At 41.6% G+C, this 13,873-nt stretch overlaps 1 protein-coding gene across 1 annotated transcript; it reads left to right on the top strand.

Annotated features, from left to right (window-relative positions):
• Nucleotides 1–295: 295 nt before the first annotated feature.
• On the top strand, nucleotides 296–13,434 carry slc5a8l (solute carrier family 5 member 8, like). The gene is made up of 16 exons (XM_052075139.1): nucleotides 296–875; nucleotides 2,321–2,386; nucleotides 2,572–2,623; nucleotides 6,521–6,588; nucleotides 6,689–6,843; nucleotides 7,405–7,545; nucleotides 7,634–7,763; nucleotides 7,847–7,935; nucleotides 8,872–8,984; nucleotides 10,188–10,255; nucleotides 10,331–10,417; nucleotides 10,524–10,708; nucleotides 11,857–11,963; nucleotides 12,057–12,142; nucleotides 12,224–13,060; nucleotides 13,125–13,434. Exons 1-15 carry the CDS (start codon nucleotides 522–524, stop codon nucleotides 12,335–12,337), a joined length of 1,815 nt encoding a protein of 604 aa, XP_051931099.1. The 5' UTR covers nucleotides 296–521; the 3' UTR covers nucleotides 12,338–13,060; nucleotides 13,125–13,434.
• The last annotated feature ends 439 nt before the right edge of the window (nucleotides 13,435–13,873 follow it).

Here is a 13,873-nt window from a genome sequence, read left to right as displayed (position 1 = left end):
AAAATGATCCGTGGAGTGATATTAAATAATATATGACTGTCTGTGGTGATCATTTTGGTGAAACAGCTGCTTTCCAAGATAAGCAGGAGGTAGGAAGCAACCTGGAGATGCTCATTTTTGGGAAATGTTTCACTGAGGGTGTGTATTTTGTTTTAACAGAACAACAACAACAACAAATACACCACAGGTCAATGCTTCTTTTTTTATAAACACATGAGATGACGGCGGACCAATGCCCCAGGCTGTCTTTGATAGATTATTAACAAAGGGAAATAATCTTTATGGTCTTCAGGTAGCCTCTTACATATCGCGAGGCAGAGGAGTGTCCGTGTGAATCAGTTCTGGTGACTCCACGGTATGTGTATCTATTAGTTGTTTTTGATGAGCTCGGAAAGGACTTTTTCTCTCCCTCACTGCTGCTTTTTGTATTTTTTTTTTTTTTTCCCCCTTCAAGATTTTTACTTTGAGATATTCTATCTTCAAGAATCAAGCACAAGGCATCTTCCACGCCGGAAGTCACTATGGTTGGCACGGGTGGCCCGGTGGCCACCTTCTCCGAATGGGACTATGTGGTGTTCGCGGGTACGATTGTGGGCGCTGCTGGCCTTGGCCTCTTCCAGGCCTTTCGAGGACGCAAGGAGAGCAGCAGCGCCGAGTACTTTCTGGGCGGGAGGCAAATGTCGGCGGTACCTGTGGCCATGTCACTCACGGCCAGCTTCATGTCCGGCGTCACCGTCATTGGCACCCCAGCCGAGGCGTACCTCTATGGAACATCCTTCTGGCTCTTTGGCATCAGCTACGTCATCATGTCGTTCATCACTGCTGAGATTTTTGTGCCTCTATTCTATCGGCTGGGGATCACAAGTGCCTATGAAGTAAGAGGGAGACAAACAGGTCTAATATAAGCGTAATGACTGTGATATAAACTTAGCAATGGAAAAACACAGATTCCCCCCAAAAATACAACAAAGTCGTTACCAATCATTTGATCGTCATATTTAATCCACATGCCTTGTTTGAGTTTACTACCTTTGAACATGTTTGTTTGTAATTTTGAAGATTTTTAAAAGCAGAAATCACCCATCAAGTTTCACTTCCATTTTAGTCATGAATAAATCCATTAATTTCAATTTTCTAGTATTTAAAATGGGCGGCCAGGTAGTCCAGTGGTGAGCACGTCGACTTCACAGTGCAGAGGTACTGGGTTTAATTCCAGCTCCGGCCTCCCTGTGTGGAGTTTGCATGTTGTCCCCGGGCCTGCATGGGTTTTCTCCGGGTACTCCGGTTTCGTCCCACGTTCCAATAACATGCATGGCAAGCTGATTGAACACACTAAATTGCCCCTAGGTGTGAGTGTGAGTGTGAGTGTGAGCGCGGCTGTTTGTTCGTCTCTGTGTGCCCTGCGATTGGCTGGCAACCGGTTCAGGGTGTCCCCCGCCTACTGCCCGAAGACGGCTGGGATAGGCTCCAGCAGCCCCCGCGGCCCTTGTGAGGATTAAGCGGCTTGGAAAATGGATGGATGGATAGCATTTCAAATTCCAGTCGGTTTGCACAACGTCCAGTTTGTGAAATAAGATAAGATATCCTTTATTCGTCCCACACTGGGGAAATTTACAAATAATTAATAATTTACAAATAACCTCTAAAACAAAAGTTTTATATATTCTCAGTACAACCTTATGAAGTGGTGCTTGGTTTAGTTTAATTCATTCCTTGCACGGACGCAGCAGTAATTGAAAATTAACCTAACCTTGTCATCTATAGAGTAAAATGGATCTTTAATTGACTTAATGTGCAGGATGGCTCGTTTTTAAAATCAAGGTGATCAACCACACACACACTTAAATGAGCTTCTCCCCGCTATTTTACTACCACAGAGAGAATACCTGGAGAAAAGCCACGCAGACATGGGGAGTGTTCATACTCGAATGAATGATACCCCTAAATTGTAAGATTTAATCCAGTAAACAAGAGCAACATAAAAAAGGTTTTCATGAGCTTCATTTAGCCAAAAATGGCACCTGAGCCAAAAAGTAAAATCGGTTGTAAACAGTATATTATTGACGTCGTTCATGAGTTGAACTTGGAAATAACAAAATCAGACATAAATCTCCACCCCTGGCCAGCTCCATTACCTTTTTATTGACACCGAAGCTAAAATAGTTCAAAAAGGTAGCCAGGTGGACACAAATGGCCAGCATCGAGACCAGAGGAATAAAATAAAGAGGTACAAGTAAATGTGTAACAGGAAGTTTAAAAAAACTAAACTAAAGGACTACCATCTGGTATTTTAACTTGTACGATTCCTTTTCAATTGTAGTACCTGGAGATGCGCTTCAGCAGGCTCATTCGTGTACTTGGGACCTTCATGTACACCATGCAGACGGTTGGTAACGCAACACAATTTCGCCAGCATGCTCCTTTGCAGTCTTCATCCTGACAAACAACACCTGGCTTTGTTTTCCCTGTTGGTCTGATGGAAATTGAAGCATCTTTCCCTCCTCTATGACTATGAATGGCAAGCTTGCGTTGTTTCCAATCCAATCAAGTAATGGCGGCCTCTCCTAACAGATCCTGTACACCGGTTTGGTCATCTACGCTCCGGCTCTTGCTCTGAATCAAAGTAAGTCACCAAATAATACATTTTAAAGTCTTAAAACGTCAATCTCTGATGAGTCACATTTAATCTAAGCTGTTTTTTGTTTTTTGGGGGAAATTCATACTTAGTTGTTCATTGTACTATTTTCCCTTTTGTCAACACAGCAAGCCGAGAAATCACACTTTTAAGTTCTTGACAATAGAAAATCGGGGATTTAGTGCTGAAAGATCTGAATGTGTGGGAGGTGCCTCAAGAACTTAATGTAGGGACGTTTGCAAGAAGGTATGTGACTTGTAGACACAAGTCGACAAGCAGATGGAGGAAATAAACACAGTACGATGCCCCTGTTAGCCTGACTGAGAAGCGATGCTGTGGACAAAAATGTTTCACAAAAAGACAAGAGACACAGACTACACATCATAACGACACGCCGGAGTAATTTGGAATCATGACCGTTTGAGACTATGAGAAAACAAACAAACATGTGATCAGTAACTATTGTCTTAGTGACTCAATGACGTGCGCCCAACTTCTCATGCTGTATTTCAGCAAATCGTGTCCAGGAACATTTATTTATTCAACTCAACTGCAGATGACAGGGAGGAATTTGCATCGTCAAGCCTTTATTTGTACAATACCTCCAAATCAGCATGGGTGTGCAAACTGCTCTTACGGTTTGTTGTGTAATCCAGTAACTCAACAGAGCACATGACAGAAATCATGATAACTACACTAACAATGTCTCTTCTCCCATGACAGATGTCTGTCATAGTTCCAAACCTGACCTGTGGTGCCAGAAGTTAGAAGGAAGAGTACAAACTAAGTAGTAGTACAAGTAGAAATAGAAGAACCAAGGCTAACTATTCGCTTATTTAGTAACTATATTACACATTGTAGTCGCAAATGGTCCTCCTTGTCTTTTCTATTGTGTGGAATGACTTGGGAGACGTGTTATACATACACTTAGCGCAACCGGTTGCGGCTGTGAAGTCACTCTTTACAAGAGGTGTCAAAATTAATCGATTATTTAGCACCTAATCAATTATAAAATTAATCAACAACTTTTTGGAATTATCAAGTACTGGTAATCTTTTAGAGCCATTGTTTAACTGAAATGAGTCCAAATCCTTTGATTTGAACTAGAGCTGTCAAACGATTAAAATATTTAATCTAATTAAAAATGCAACTGTCATAATTAACTCAAATTAACAACTAAAAATTAATCGTGATTATTATATATTACGCATTTTTTTTATCGTTTCTGAATTTCCTTTTATATTTTTTGTCCTATTTTTCCCCATTTTAATGCTCTCATCAACATGGATCAGTTTTCTATGTGCAAAATGCAAATATTTTCTGAAATAACAATTTCGATTTTCAATTTTACACGAACATTTTTTACTTGGAGCAGTTATTCACACATAATCTCTCACACAATATTACAGTGAAAAAAATATTTTGTCACACAACAACTGCTTTAACAGCTCTTTTTATGGAATCAAAACAGAGCAATATAATATTATAAAGTGCACATCTAAGATAAACTAGTACTCAGCCTATCGTAGATTCAAGCCATGGTTGCATACTTCGTTTTTCTCAAGTTTGCTTTGAACACAGCAGTGAGGCTCTGTTGATTCTGTTGGTCCTTCTTGCTCGGAAGTCTCTCTACGGTTTTGCGTAGACATCATTTCGGATGACTAAACTTGGTTCGATGACAACAGTGGAGACGTTTTATTTTCAGTGGGTTCGCTAGATCGCTACCACTGCACTGCTGAACTCTGGAGGTGCCTCGACTCACCCTCGCTGTCAGACGAACCTAGAGAAGCTCCACCCGCTTTTATAGGGCCACAGAACACTGTAACCTTCCACACAAAATAGTTCCAAACAAGTAACAATCGCGTCAGTTTCAGCTTGAGTCGAGCTGTGAACAATATTGACAGGCTTGCATGCAGTTGCCATACATTTAGCTATGGCTTCAGCAAATTTGTTCTTCGTCGTGTTATCCATTTTCTTCGCTTTGAAATGATCCATAGCTGTTTGTCCGAGACGAGGGGGCGGAGTACTCACGTCAGCTGTGCTTGGCCATTCAGTGGTATTTCAGACTTTACGTGCTATGATGATAGATCAGTTTACCACTGCAAAACATACAGGTAACTTTGGTCTTGTCAGTGGAACAATCTGGCAACTTTTTAAAAGTAAACTTTCCATTCATAAACTCTTAAAGTATCCATTTTCTGTGTCTCGTGCTGCCGTGGTTGGCAAAACAAACGTGCATGGACCTATGCAGCGCGCTTGTTGTTTTGTTTCTGGTTTATTTATAGAGAAACGTAACATCCGCTGTGACGTGTGCCGCGTTAATCTCGTGACAAAAAATGTATCCCGTTAAAATTCATTTAAATTAATGCCAATAAAAACGCTCTCAACTGACAGCTCTAATTTGAACGTCTCAACAGTAATTATTCTCTGATTTCTATCGTCCTTCATGAAAGCAGACTGAATATCGTTTGTGGTTCATTAAAATAAGTAATTTCAAAACATCTGTTTTTACTTTGGAAAACAATGACCCAACCAGTCACTGAATCAGTTGAAAAATGGTTGAGAGTACCTCAGCAATCACACTTGTGTGGTTGTGCTAAATAGTTGTTAAATTGTTTTTAATTCTGAAACGATACCAAATCAACCACAGCAATTGGTTGATGAACAGTAATTGGGGGAAATAAACATTTTTGGAATACACTTCATTGCAAATTACATTTTTATCCGTTTATTTGGTTAATCGATGGAGTAATTGATTCTAAATATATCTGTTAATTTGTGACAGCGCTTCTCTTTACACACCACAGGATAATCAGTCAAGATGATCAAGAATCTTTTAGATTCACCCCGATAATCGAGAATCTGCTGGCTTTGATCAGAAGCGGGGAACATTTTCAAATGTGGCTCGGTTATCAATATGCATGCACACCCGCTGAACAAACCAACGTGAAAGTCTCTCTAAAAAGAAAAGAAATATTATATAACAGTGTGTCCCCTAGCGGATACTGCATGAATTGCACCTTATTAAAAGTATTGATTCCGTGTCTTTTATGCATTTTATCAATTTTAAATGATCCTGTGAGCCTGATCGAACCTCTTTGCGGGCCAGACCCGGCCCGTGGGCCGCATGTTTGACACCACTGCTGTAGGTAGTTCCAATGAATGCAGAAAACCACACCCTATTGACAAATAGATGCTGCTTTATGTAGCGTCTTTTCTTATGCCTACACATCCCCACATGAGCTGCAAAAATATATCAGATTTCCACGCCACAACAACATCTAGCGACCTTGTGAGCCTTCTGGGACTCCTCATCAGTGGTGGGTTCACCCGCAATGTTCCCTCCTCACTTAGGAATTTTAATGACAACACCAAACTGTTCTGTAAAATGTAGCCTCCAGGGAAGATAGATGCATTTTGGGGGTGTAGGTGCAGGTAGCAAGCTAACCGCTCTCTGTAGTGGTAGAAATGGCCCCAGTAATAATAGTTAAGTAACTACCCATTGCGCCGGCTAACCACTGATGCGAATGAAGTCTGGACATGAGGACTCATGCTGAATGCCCAAGTGTTTGCACTGATTTTCGCCACAGCCCCCAAAAAATGGAAAACTTAAATGATTAAAAAAACAAACTGTTTTTAACAGTAAATCTGTATTATTCCAGACTACATAGTTCTCACTCTTTGGCAATGTTTTCAACACTTAGCTTCAAACTAGTACAATGTATTTAAAAACGAATCTCTGATTTGTCATTACAGGGGCTTTAACAACTCAACTGAAATGCACTCAACATTTAACTCACAAACTGAACTGACATAATTATACTTACTTGATCATGGTAAAACTTTGACACCCAATTATTATCATGTGCATTTCTGATTATTTAGTCACTGGGATGGATCTGTGGGGAGTACTGGTGGCTACGGGGGCAGTGTGCATCGTCTACTGCACTTTGGTTGGTAAAACGCCCTCACTCTGAATATCCCCGAGCCTCATTTTGCTTGTCTGCTCAAAATTGTTGAACTCTACATGATCAGTGTTGGTGTCATCTACAGGGTGGCCTGAAAGCTGTCATTTGGACCGACGTGCTACAGATGGTGATCATGTTGACCGGTTTTGTGGCCGTAATAGCAAGGGGGGCCGTGCTTCAGGGAGGCCTGGACAAAATTTGGGAAGACGCTGGCCAAGGGGGTAGACTTGAGACATTTGAGTAAGGACGGGCGTATTAAGTATCATTGTTGGAAAGAAGTGTTATCTATTTAGGAATCCCAAAAATATATGCGGAGCTTCATTTCATCACACATCACATCATATAACTTTGTGATGCTTAGAAATATTTTGTCACAAGGCCCAAGAAAAAGAGAAATCATTTCAAAACCAATAATTTGGCCTTTAACCTGTACAAAACAATTCCAAAACACACATACACGCACACACACCTCTTATTGAGAGGGCTAACAAAGATAAGTAACCGAAATAATGTGGTTGCACTCTCTTATAACAGGGGTGAGGCAGTGTTCACATTCAAACTCATGTTAAAAAGTGGGAGACAGCACATACTTTACCTGCCTTTGACCCCTACCATTCCCTTCCACCCCAAAGACACAAGCAAGTCAAGAAGGCACTGTCGGTTCCCGCCATAATTATTACTTGTCAGTTTTTCGACTGCTTGTTTTGTTATTAATGGCCTAGGAGTGTCCTGCAATGGAGCTTGTAAAACCAAGACAAATATTTTCCACATATAAGCTCTTTCATTTTGGACCTGACTCAGCTTTGACCCTGATCCCCTGAAGCGACATACATTCTGGAGCATGACTATAGGTGGTAGCGTGACATGGATGTCAGTCTACGCGATAAACCAATCCCAGGTGCAACGCTACATCTCTTGCAAAACGCTGCGCCATGCCAAGATGTGAGCATTCCTGCAGCCTACATTATTTATCGATAATTATCAGTTAGAAGCCTTCATGCCCTTACATCACCTCTCATTCTCTGTCCAGGGCTTTGTATGTGAACATGGTGGGCTTGTGTGTGACTCTTAGTCTGGCAATGCTGTCTGGCCTCGCGATGTTCTCCATTTACAAGAACTGCGACCCGTTCACCAATGGCGATGTCGGTTCCACAGACCAGGTACTTCTCAACCCGGTCATCACACAAGCGCCTGCCTATGCGTTGAATAACAATGTCTTTGCAAAAAAACAAAAAATAAACAGTTGCTTCCCTACCTGGTCATGGACATCTTGGCTGTCTACCCTGGAATTCCTGGTTTGTTTGTGGCTGCTGCATACAGTGGCACTCTGAGGTGAGGCTAAGGAGAGAGAAATGCGTTGATTTAGTGTGAGAGGTGTCCAAACATTTTCTTCCAAGGGCCACATCCCCCAAAAAATCGGAAGAACGCATAGGCCACTTGAAGATTCTTCACCTCTAATTTATCCAAATCAATCCATCAGTCCAGATAAACATGCTCAGCAATTGTATGTTGTTTTTATATGATGCTGTAAAGCCTCAATACAGTTGTTGTTTAATTAAAACTAGAATGTAACGAAGGAGAGCGCAGACCACCACCTCGGACGAAGTATTCATAATTATAAAAACAATTCATAGAGCTTTGCATTTCGGTTTATTTGTCTGTTTGCTAGCAGGCAACTTCCGGGTTAGTGAAGGATGGGGAAGCGATGGGAGGTGCCAATATGATTCTATGGGTTGGACAGTAGGGATCATTTTGACTTGCGATTGGAGACAGGACCAACCTTTTTTTGCTCCTCTCACTCAATAATCTGGTGTTATTAACACAAATGTTCCTATTATCTTATTTGTACGGTTTGTGTGGATCGTGGGCTTCTGTGGGCCAAATTGTGGACATCATTGCTTTAGATCGTTGGTGGGAATCACGCAGCTCAGACGGAGCATTTGATACAACCTCACAGGGCACAAGAATTCTGTCTTGGCAAAAGAAATGAATGCTCCCCTTTGAACGCTGCTGTTAAAGTTTTCTTGTGAAGCAATACTCAGCCATAATTATAATTATACCCTGTCAACTGAGTAGTGCTATCTGAAGCACATTTTGTTTGCAGGTGTGCCTATTGTTCGGTTTGGGCAGCAAATTAGTTTTGATTCATGAGAGTGTGCTCTTCCAGATAAGGGACAGCAAAACATGAATTGGCCCAGTGCTGAGAAAATACATAGTAAAGTATAAAACAATCACATAGATGCTACATGATGAGTTTATGTTTTTCAGCACGGTGTCCTCCAGCATCAATGCCCTTGTTGCAGTCACCGTTGAAGACTTTATTCGTCCCGTGTGGAAAAACCTCTCAGTGAAGCAGACAACCTGGCTGAGCATGGGCCTGAGTAAGTGTTGATAAAAGGTTAATTGTATGATAAGTAATACACTTGTTCTTAGCGAACCCCCAAAAAAACTTTAAAAAAAAAACTTTTGTGTGAATACGTCCCACTTGTAAGAGAATACCTTGACAGATTGATAGAAGAAAATTGTATTGTAAAGCATAGAGTGTATCATAGATCTAGGTCACTTCACAATCTCATATCTGAGTAACTTGGAATGGTAACAAAATCAAACCGGTTTCGCTTGAAAGGCAGTATCTTCAAATGTTCTGCTGCTGTGGTCTTGTCTGGCTGCTGTTATATCACAAGCAATGTTTTTGCTTTTTGCCTAAAATGTGGTTTTCACTGACTTCAAACTGATCATGGAAAGGTGTTTTGTGTCTTAAACTGATAAGAAAGGATGACCTGATGACTCAAATAACCGAGGCCTTGACAACCATTCACCCCGATTTGCCTGTTCACGTTCAGCAAGGAATTGAATCCTGTTTCAATATAGGCTGTGTAATCAAGGACTCCACATTATCCATCAATCCATTATTCAAACTGCTTACTGTAGGAATGCTGAAATGGTTATGTAATAGAACCTGCACAATATACAATGTTTCTTCAGACTATCCCATCTCAGAAGATGAACAGTTGATTGATGTCCTTAACCTGAGCAAACAGTTAGTTTTAACCACATGTGGCTCTTTCCTAAAAATTACCATTGAAGAACAGCACAAAACTGCTGAACTAGAAATCAACTAAAGTGCAAAGAACTCATTTTGTTAAAAAAAACATCTTTCTGAAAATGTTAATCCGTTGAGGAACTATGTTTTCCTGCATGTTATTCCTAAATTTGTCAAAATTAGGCCTACTCATTTTGTAGGACATTAAGACCAGTAAGACCTGGTCTTAGCAAAACAAAGACATGTCTGCTCTCTAGTGGTCACTAGTGCCATTAAAACTACAGTCGATTGATATTCAGTTCAGCACTTGAGATTTTGCACATTTGCTGTTTAGACACACACACACACACACACACACACACACACACACACACACACACACACACACACACACACACACACACACACACACACACACATCTGCTTGATTTTCTTTATTCGAGAATTTTGACAAAAGCATGCCAGAGACCTTTCATTAAGAAACCTAGGAGCAGTGCATATTTCATCTCCTTCAACCTGAAATCTACTGTTTTCTCCCGAGGTGTGTTCTTTGGCGCTCTGTGCATTGGGATGGCTGGAGTCGCTTCACAAATGGGAAGCGTTCTGCAGGTAAACCTGATAGACCATCACACACTGACTGTTTTATCTCTACAGCGCAGTGTCCTGATTGTGTTCTGTCCATAGGCAGCTCTCTCTATATTTGGGATGCTGAGCGGGCCACTTCTGGGGCTGTACCTATTAGGCATGCTTTTCCGCACAGCCAACTCAATTGTGAGTTGCACACACGCACACGCACACGCACACGCACACACACACACACACACAAAACACTGACACACACCTGCTGCCCTTCAGCACTCGCTTGTTGACTTTGCAGGGAGGCCTCACAGGAATGTTCCTCAGCCTGGTGTTGACACTGTGGGTAGGGATCGGAGGTCAGCTCTACCCGGCGACGGCAGACAAGACAAACCCTCTGCCAGTCAGCACTGCGGGTTGCAACAACACTCTCCAGTCCAACATGACCACAGAAACGCCATGGACCACTCCAGTCACCCAACCTGAGTGAGACATAAGAGATCACTCCTGGGCATTCCTGTCATTCAAGTACAAAGAGGAGTTAACTTACTCTTTTCACCCTTTGATTACATTTTACAGACACAAAGTTCAGCCAAGTGTTTTCCATCTTCGATTGAGCCAAGGCGCATTTTTAACAAGATACAAACCTCACTGCACGTTACTCAACAAAAATGTTGCAAACAAAAGTGCCTTGAGATTCAAAATTGAAGTTGTTCTTTGACGAGGCCCGTCGCTTGAAACACATTTATTACAACGCGTTTTCCCCATTGGAATGAATGCAATGCCATCAATTCTTTCCAGCCTTTCCCCCAGAAACAAATGTTTGTTGTAACAAAAATTGCACTGCATAAAAGTGTACTTTACAAACATTTGCAGTAATGGCAGGTGCAACGATTACACAACATATTAATTATTAAGCTAATCGCTAATTCTTTTAGTAATTGATTCGAAACTTCCTTTAATTTAAAACTGTCCAAATTGAAGTTCAGCCTCTCAAACGTAAATCTTCAAAAACTTCTGTACATTTCTCCCGTTTCAGCCAAACACAGCATTGTGAACTACATCGACTATGGTACTTTGTGCTGCTGAGCCAGGAGGAAAAGATGACAATAAAATGACGGGCCACACCTTTGTCACGGCGATTATGATGTACAAAAACACAATATTGTGCTTTTTCTTATCAATATCATGAGCTGTTCTTTTACAGTACCGTGAGTTTTTTTTTTTTTTAATATCGCCACACTGCCATCAATATCGTGATCATTATCATATTGTGAGGTTCATATTGTGGTATTGTATCATGACCTTTGGGTAGCGTTGGATCCCTAGTATTACAATCAGTAAATATAGTACATATTTACTGTAGTCAACAGGTGGGAACCTAATAAAAATTCCCCCAGTCCCCATTCTAAGTTGAAGGCTGCTCAGGAGCTACATGGCTTGGTGATAGAGTGGCATTTCCCACCATTGCAACCATACCGAAGGGTCCTTAAGCAGGATACTGAACCCTAGTTGCTCCTGGTGCTGTGTCAAGTCGAAGTCGAAAAGCACCATTGAAGTGGCAGCCCATTTACCATTTGCTTTATAACTATACAATACTGAATGATAATCTGACATCCTGTGTTGTGTGTCAGTGTTAGGCCCCCTTTGGCAGACTTCTACTCTCTGTCCTACCTGTACATCTCCTTCCTTGGTACATTGACAACCATCGTGATCGGACTATTGGTGAGCATGATCACAGGTGAGGACCACTTGCCGACTTGCACCGTGGCAAATGCATGAAACCTCCTAACACAAGAAGACAAAGCAGTAATTTCCCCTTTGTTGTGGATAGGTGGCTGCAAGCAAGGCAAGCTGAACTCCCAATTATTTGTGAGGAAAAGCGACTTTGCTTGTTTCAGCTGCAGCCATAAATCACAGGTAGAATTAGAATTTTTTGAACAAAATTATTGAGAAGACAATCTCAGGTCATCTTACATCTCAATTGCATTTTCATGACAGGTTTCAGGAAAAACAGAGAAGGGTGCGACAGAATTCGACATAGGAGCAGACAAGTCAGGATTTGTACACTGTGACCCGACAAGCCACGATTTTGTTGAAGCGACCAAACTATAATATTCCATTCAGATATTGTACTTCTAACATGTATTTAACATAAATACTGGATCTTTGTTTGGCACACGATTATGTGTTTCACATCATATAATTTAATGGCTATTTTTTACAATTTCAGGGATGTTGGTGGAAAGTAATGGTACTACCCAGTAATGTCTATGTTTGAAAAGTACAGGTGACGCCTGCTATTCACGGGGGACAGGACCAGGCTGGCCTCTGAATAACAGATTTACATATACCGGTAATTGACCCCATTGAAATGCATAGAGGGAACAACATTTGTTGTAAAAAAACGATTAAACCATAAAATTCTTCAAAAGGTACTGATAAATATTCAAAATGTTTGTTCCCCCCCAATAGATTTTTAAAAATCTGTAAATATGTGAATCCCAGATGCTGAACCGTGAGTGTGCAGGAATCAACTGTACAATACACCTGCTTTCCAGAAAGTTCAGTGGTACAAAACACTGTACATGTGAAGTACTTGCATTATTCTAATTCGCTGCTTGATATTAATAAAATATGGGTGGCACGGTGATCGACTCGTTAGCATGCCTGCCACACAGTGCAGAGGTGCAGGGTTCGATCCCGGCTGCAGCCTTTCTGTGTGGAGTTTACATATTCTCCACATGCCTGCTACGTTTTTTTCCGGGTCGCCGGTTTCCTCCCACATTCCAAAAAAATGCTTGTGGAGCTTAATTTAACACTCTAGATTGTCCCGAGGTATGCTTGCTTAATGCTGTCCGTCGTTCCCGACGATGACATCGCTCTCTGCTTCAGGACCGAGGTATGAGTGTAAGCGCGGATAATTGTTTGTCTCTGTGTGCCCTGCGATTGGCTGGCAACCAGTTCAGGGTGTCCCCCGCCTACTGCCCGAAGTCAGTTGGGTTAGGCTCTAGCTACCCTTGTGATGACAGAACAACATATCATTTCTTGAACTGCTGGTGATGCTCATCTACAAATTTTACATTCACTTTTATTACGCTAAGTACAGTTTTGGTCAGTAATACATGCCTTTTTTTTTTTTAATCAGCTATTTTTTATTTTACAGGAAAGGGTTCATTCTTGATTAAAAATGTCCAGTGGTTAGCACGTCGGCTTCACAGTGCAGAGGTACCGGGTTCGATTCCAGTTCCGACCTCCCTGTGTGGAGTTTGCATGTTCTCCCCGGGCCTGCATGGGTTTTCTCCGGGTGCTCCGGTTTCCTCCCACATTCCAAAAAAACATACGTGGCAGGCTGATTGAACACTCTTAATTGTGCCTAGGTGTGAGTGTGAGTGCGAATGGTTGTTCGTTTCTGTGTGCCCTGCGATTGGCTGGCAACCGATTCAGGGTGTCTCCCGCCTACTGCCCGAAGACAGCTGGGATAGGCTCCAGCACCCCCTGCGACCCTAGTGAGGATCAAGCGGCTCGGAAGATGAATGAATGAATGAATGAATGTATTGCAAAGCCCATGCATTGACAGCATCAGTATGACCTCAGCTTTTCACTGTTAAGTAGTAAACTGGAACATTTTCATTGCAGAAAATAAATCAT

This window comes from Hippocampus zosterae, chromosome 9, assembly GCF_025434085.1.
Source record: "Hippocampus zosterae strain Florida chromosome 9, ASM2543408v3, whole genome shotgun sequence".
Lineage (NCBI taxonomy): Eukaryota > Metazoa > Chordata > Actinopteri > Syngnathiformes > Syngnathidae > Hippocampus > Hippocampus zosterae.
The sequence above is the reverse complement of the archived record's forward strand: the minus strand, read 5'-3'. Positions and strand labels throughout refer to the sequence as shown.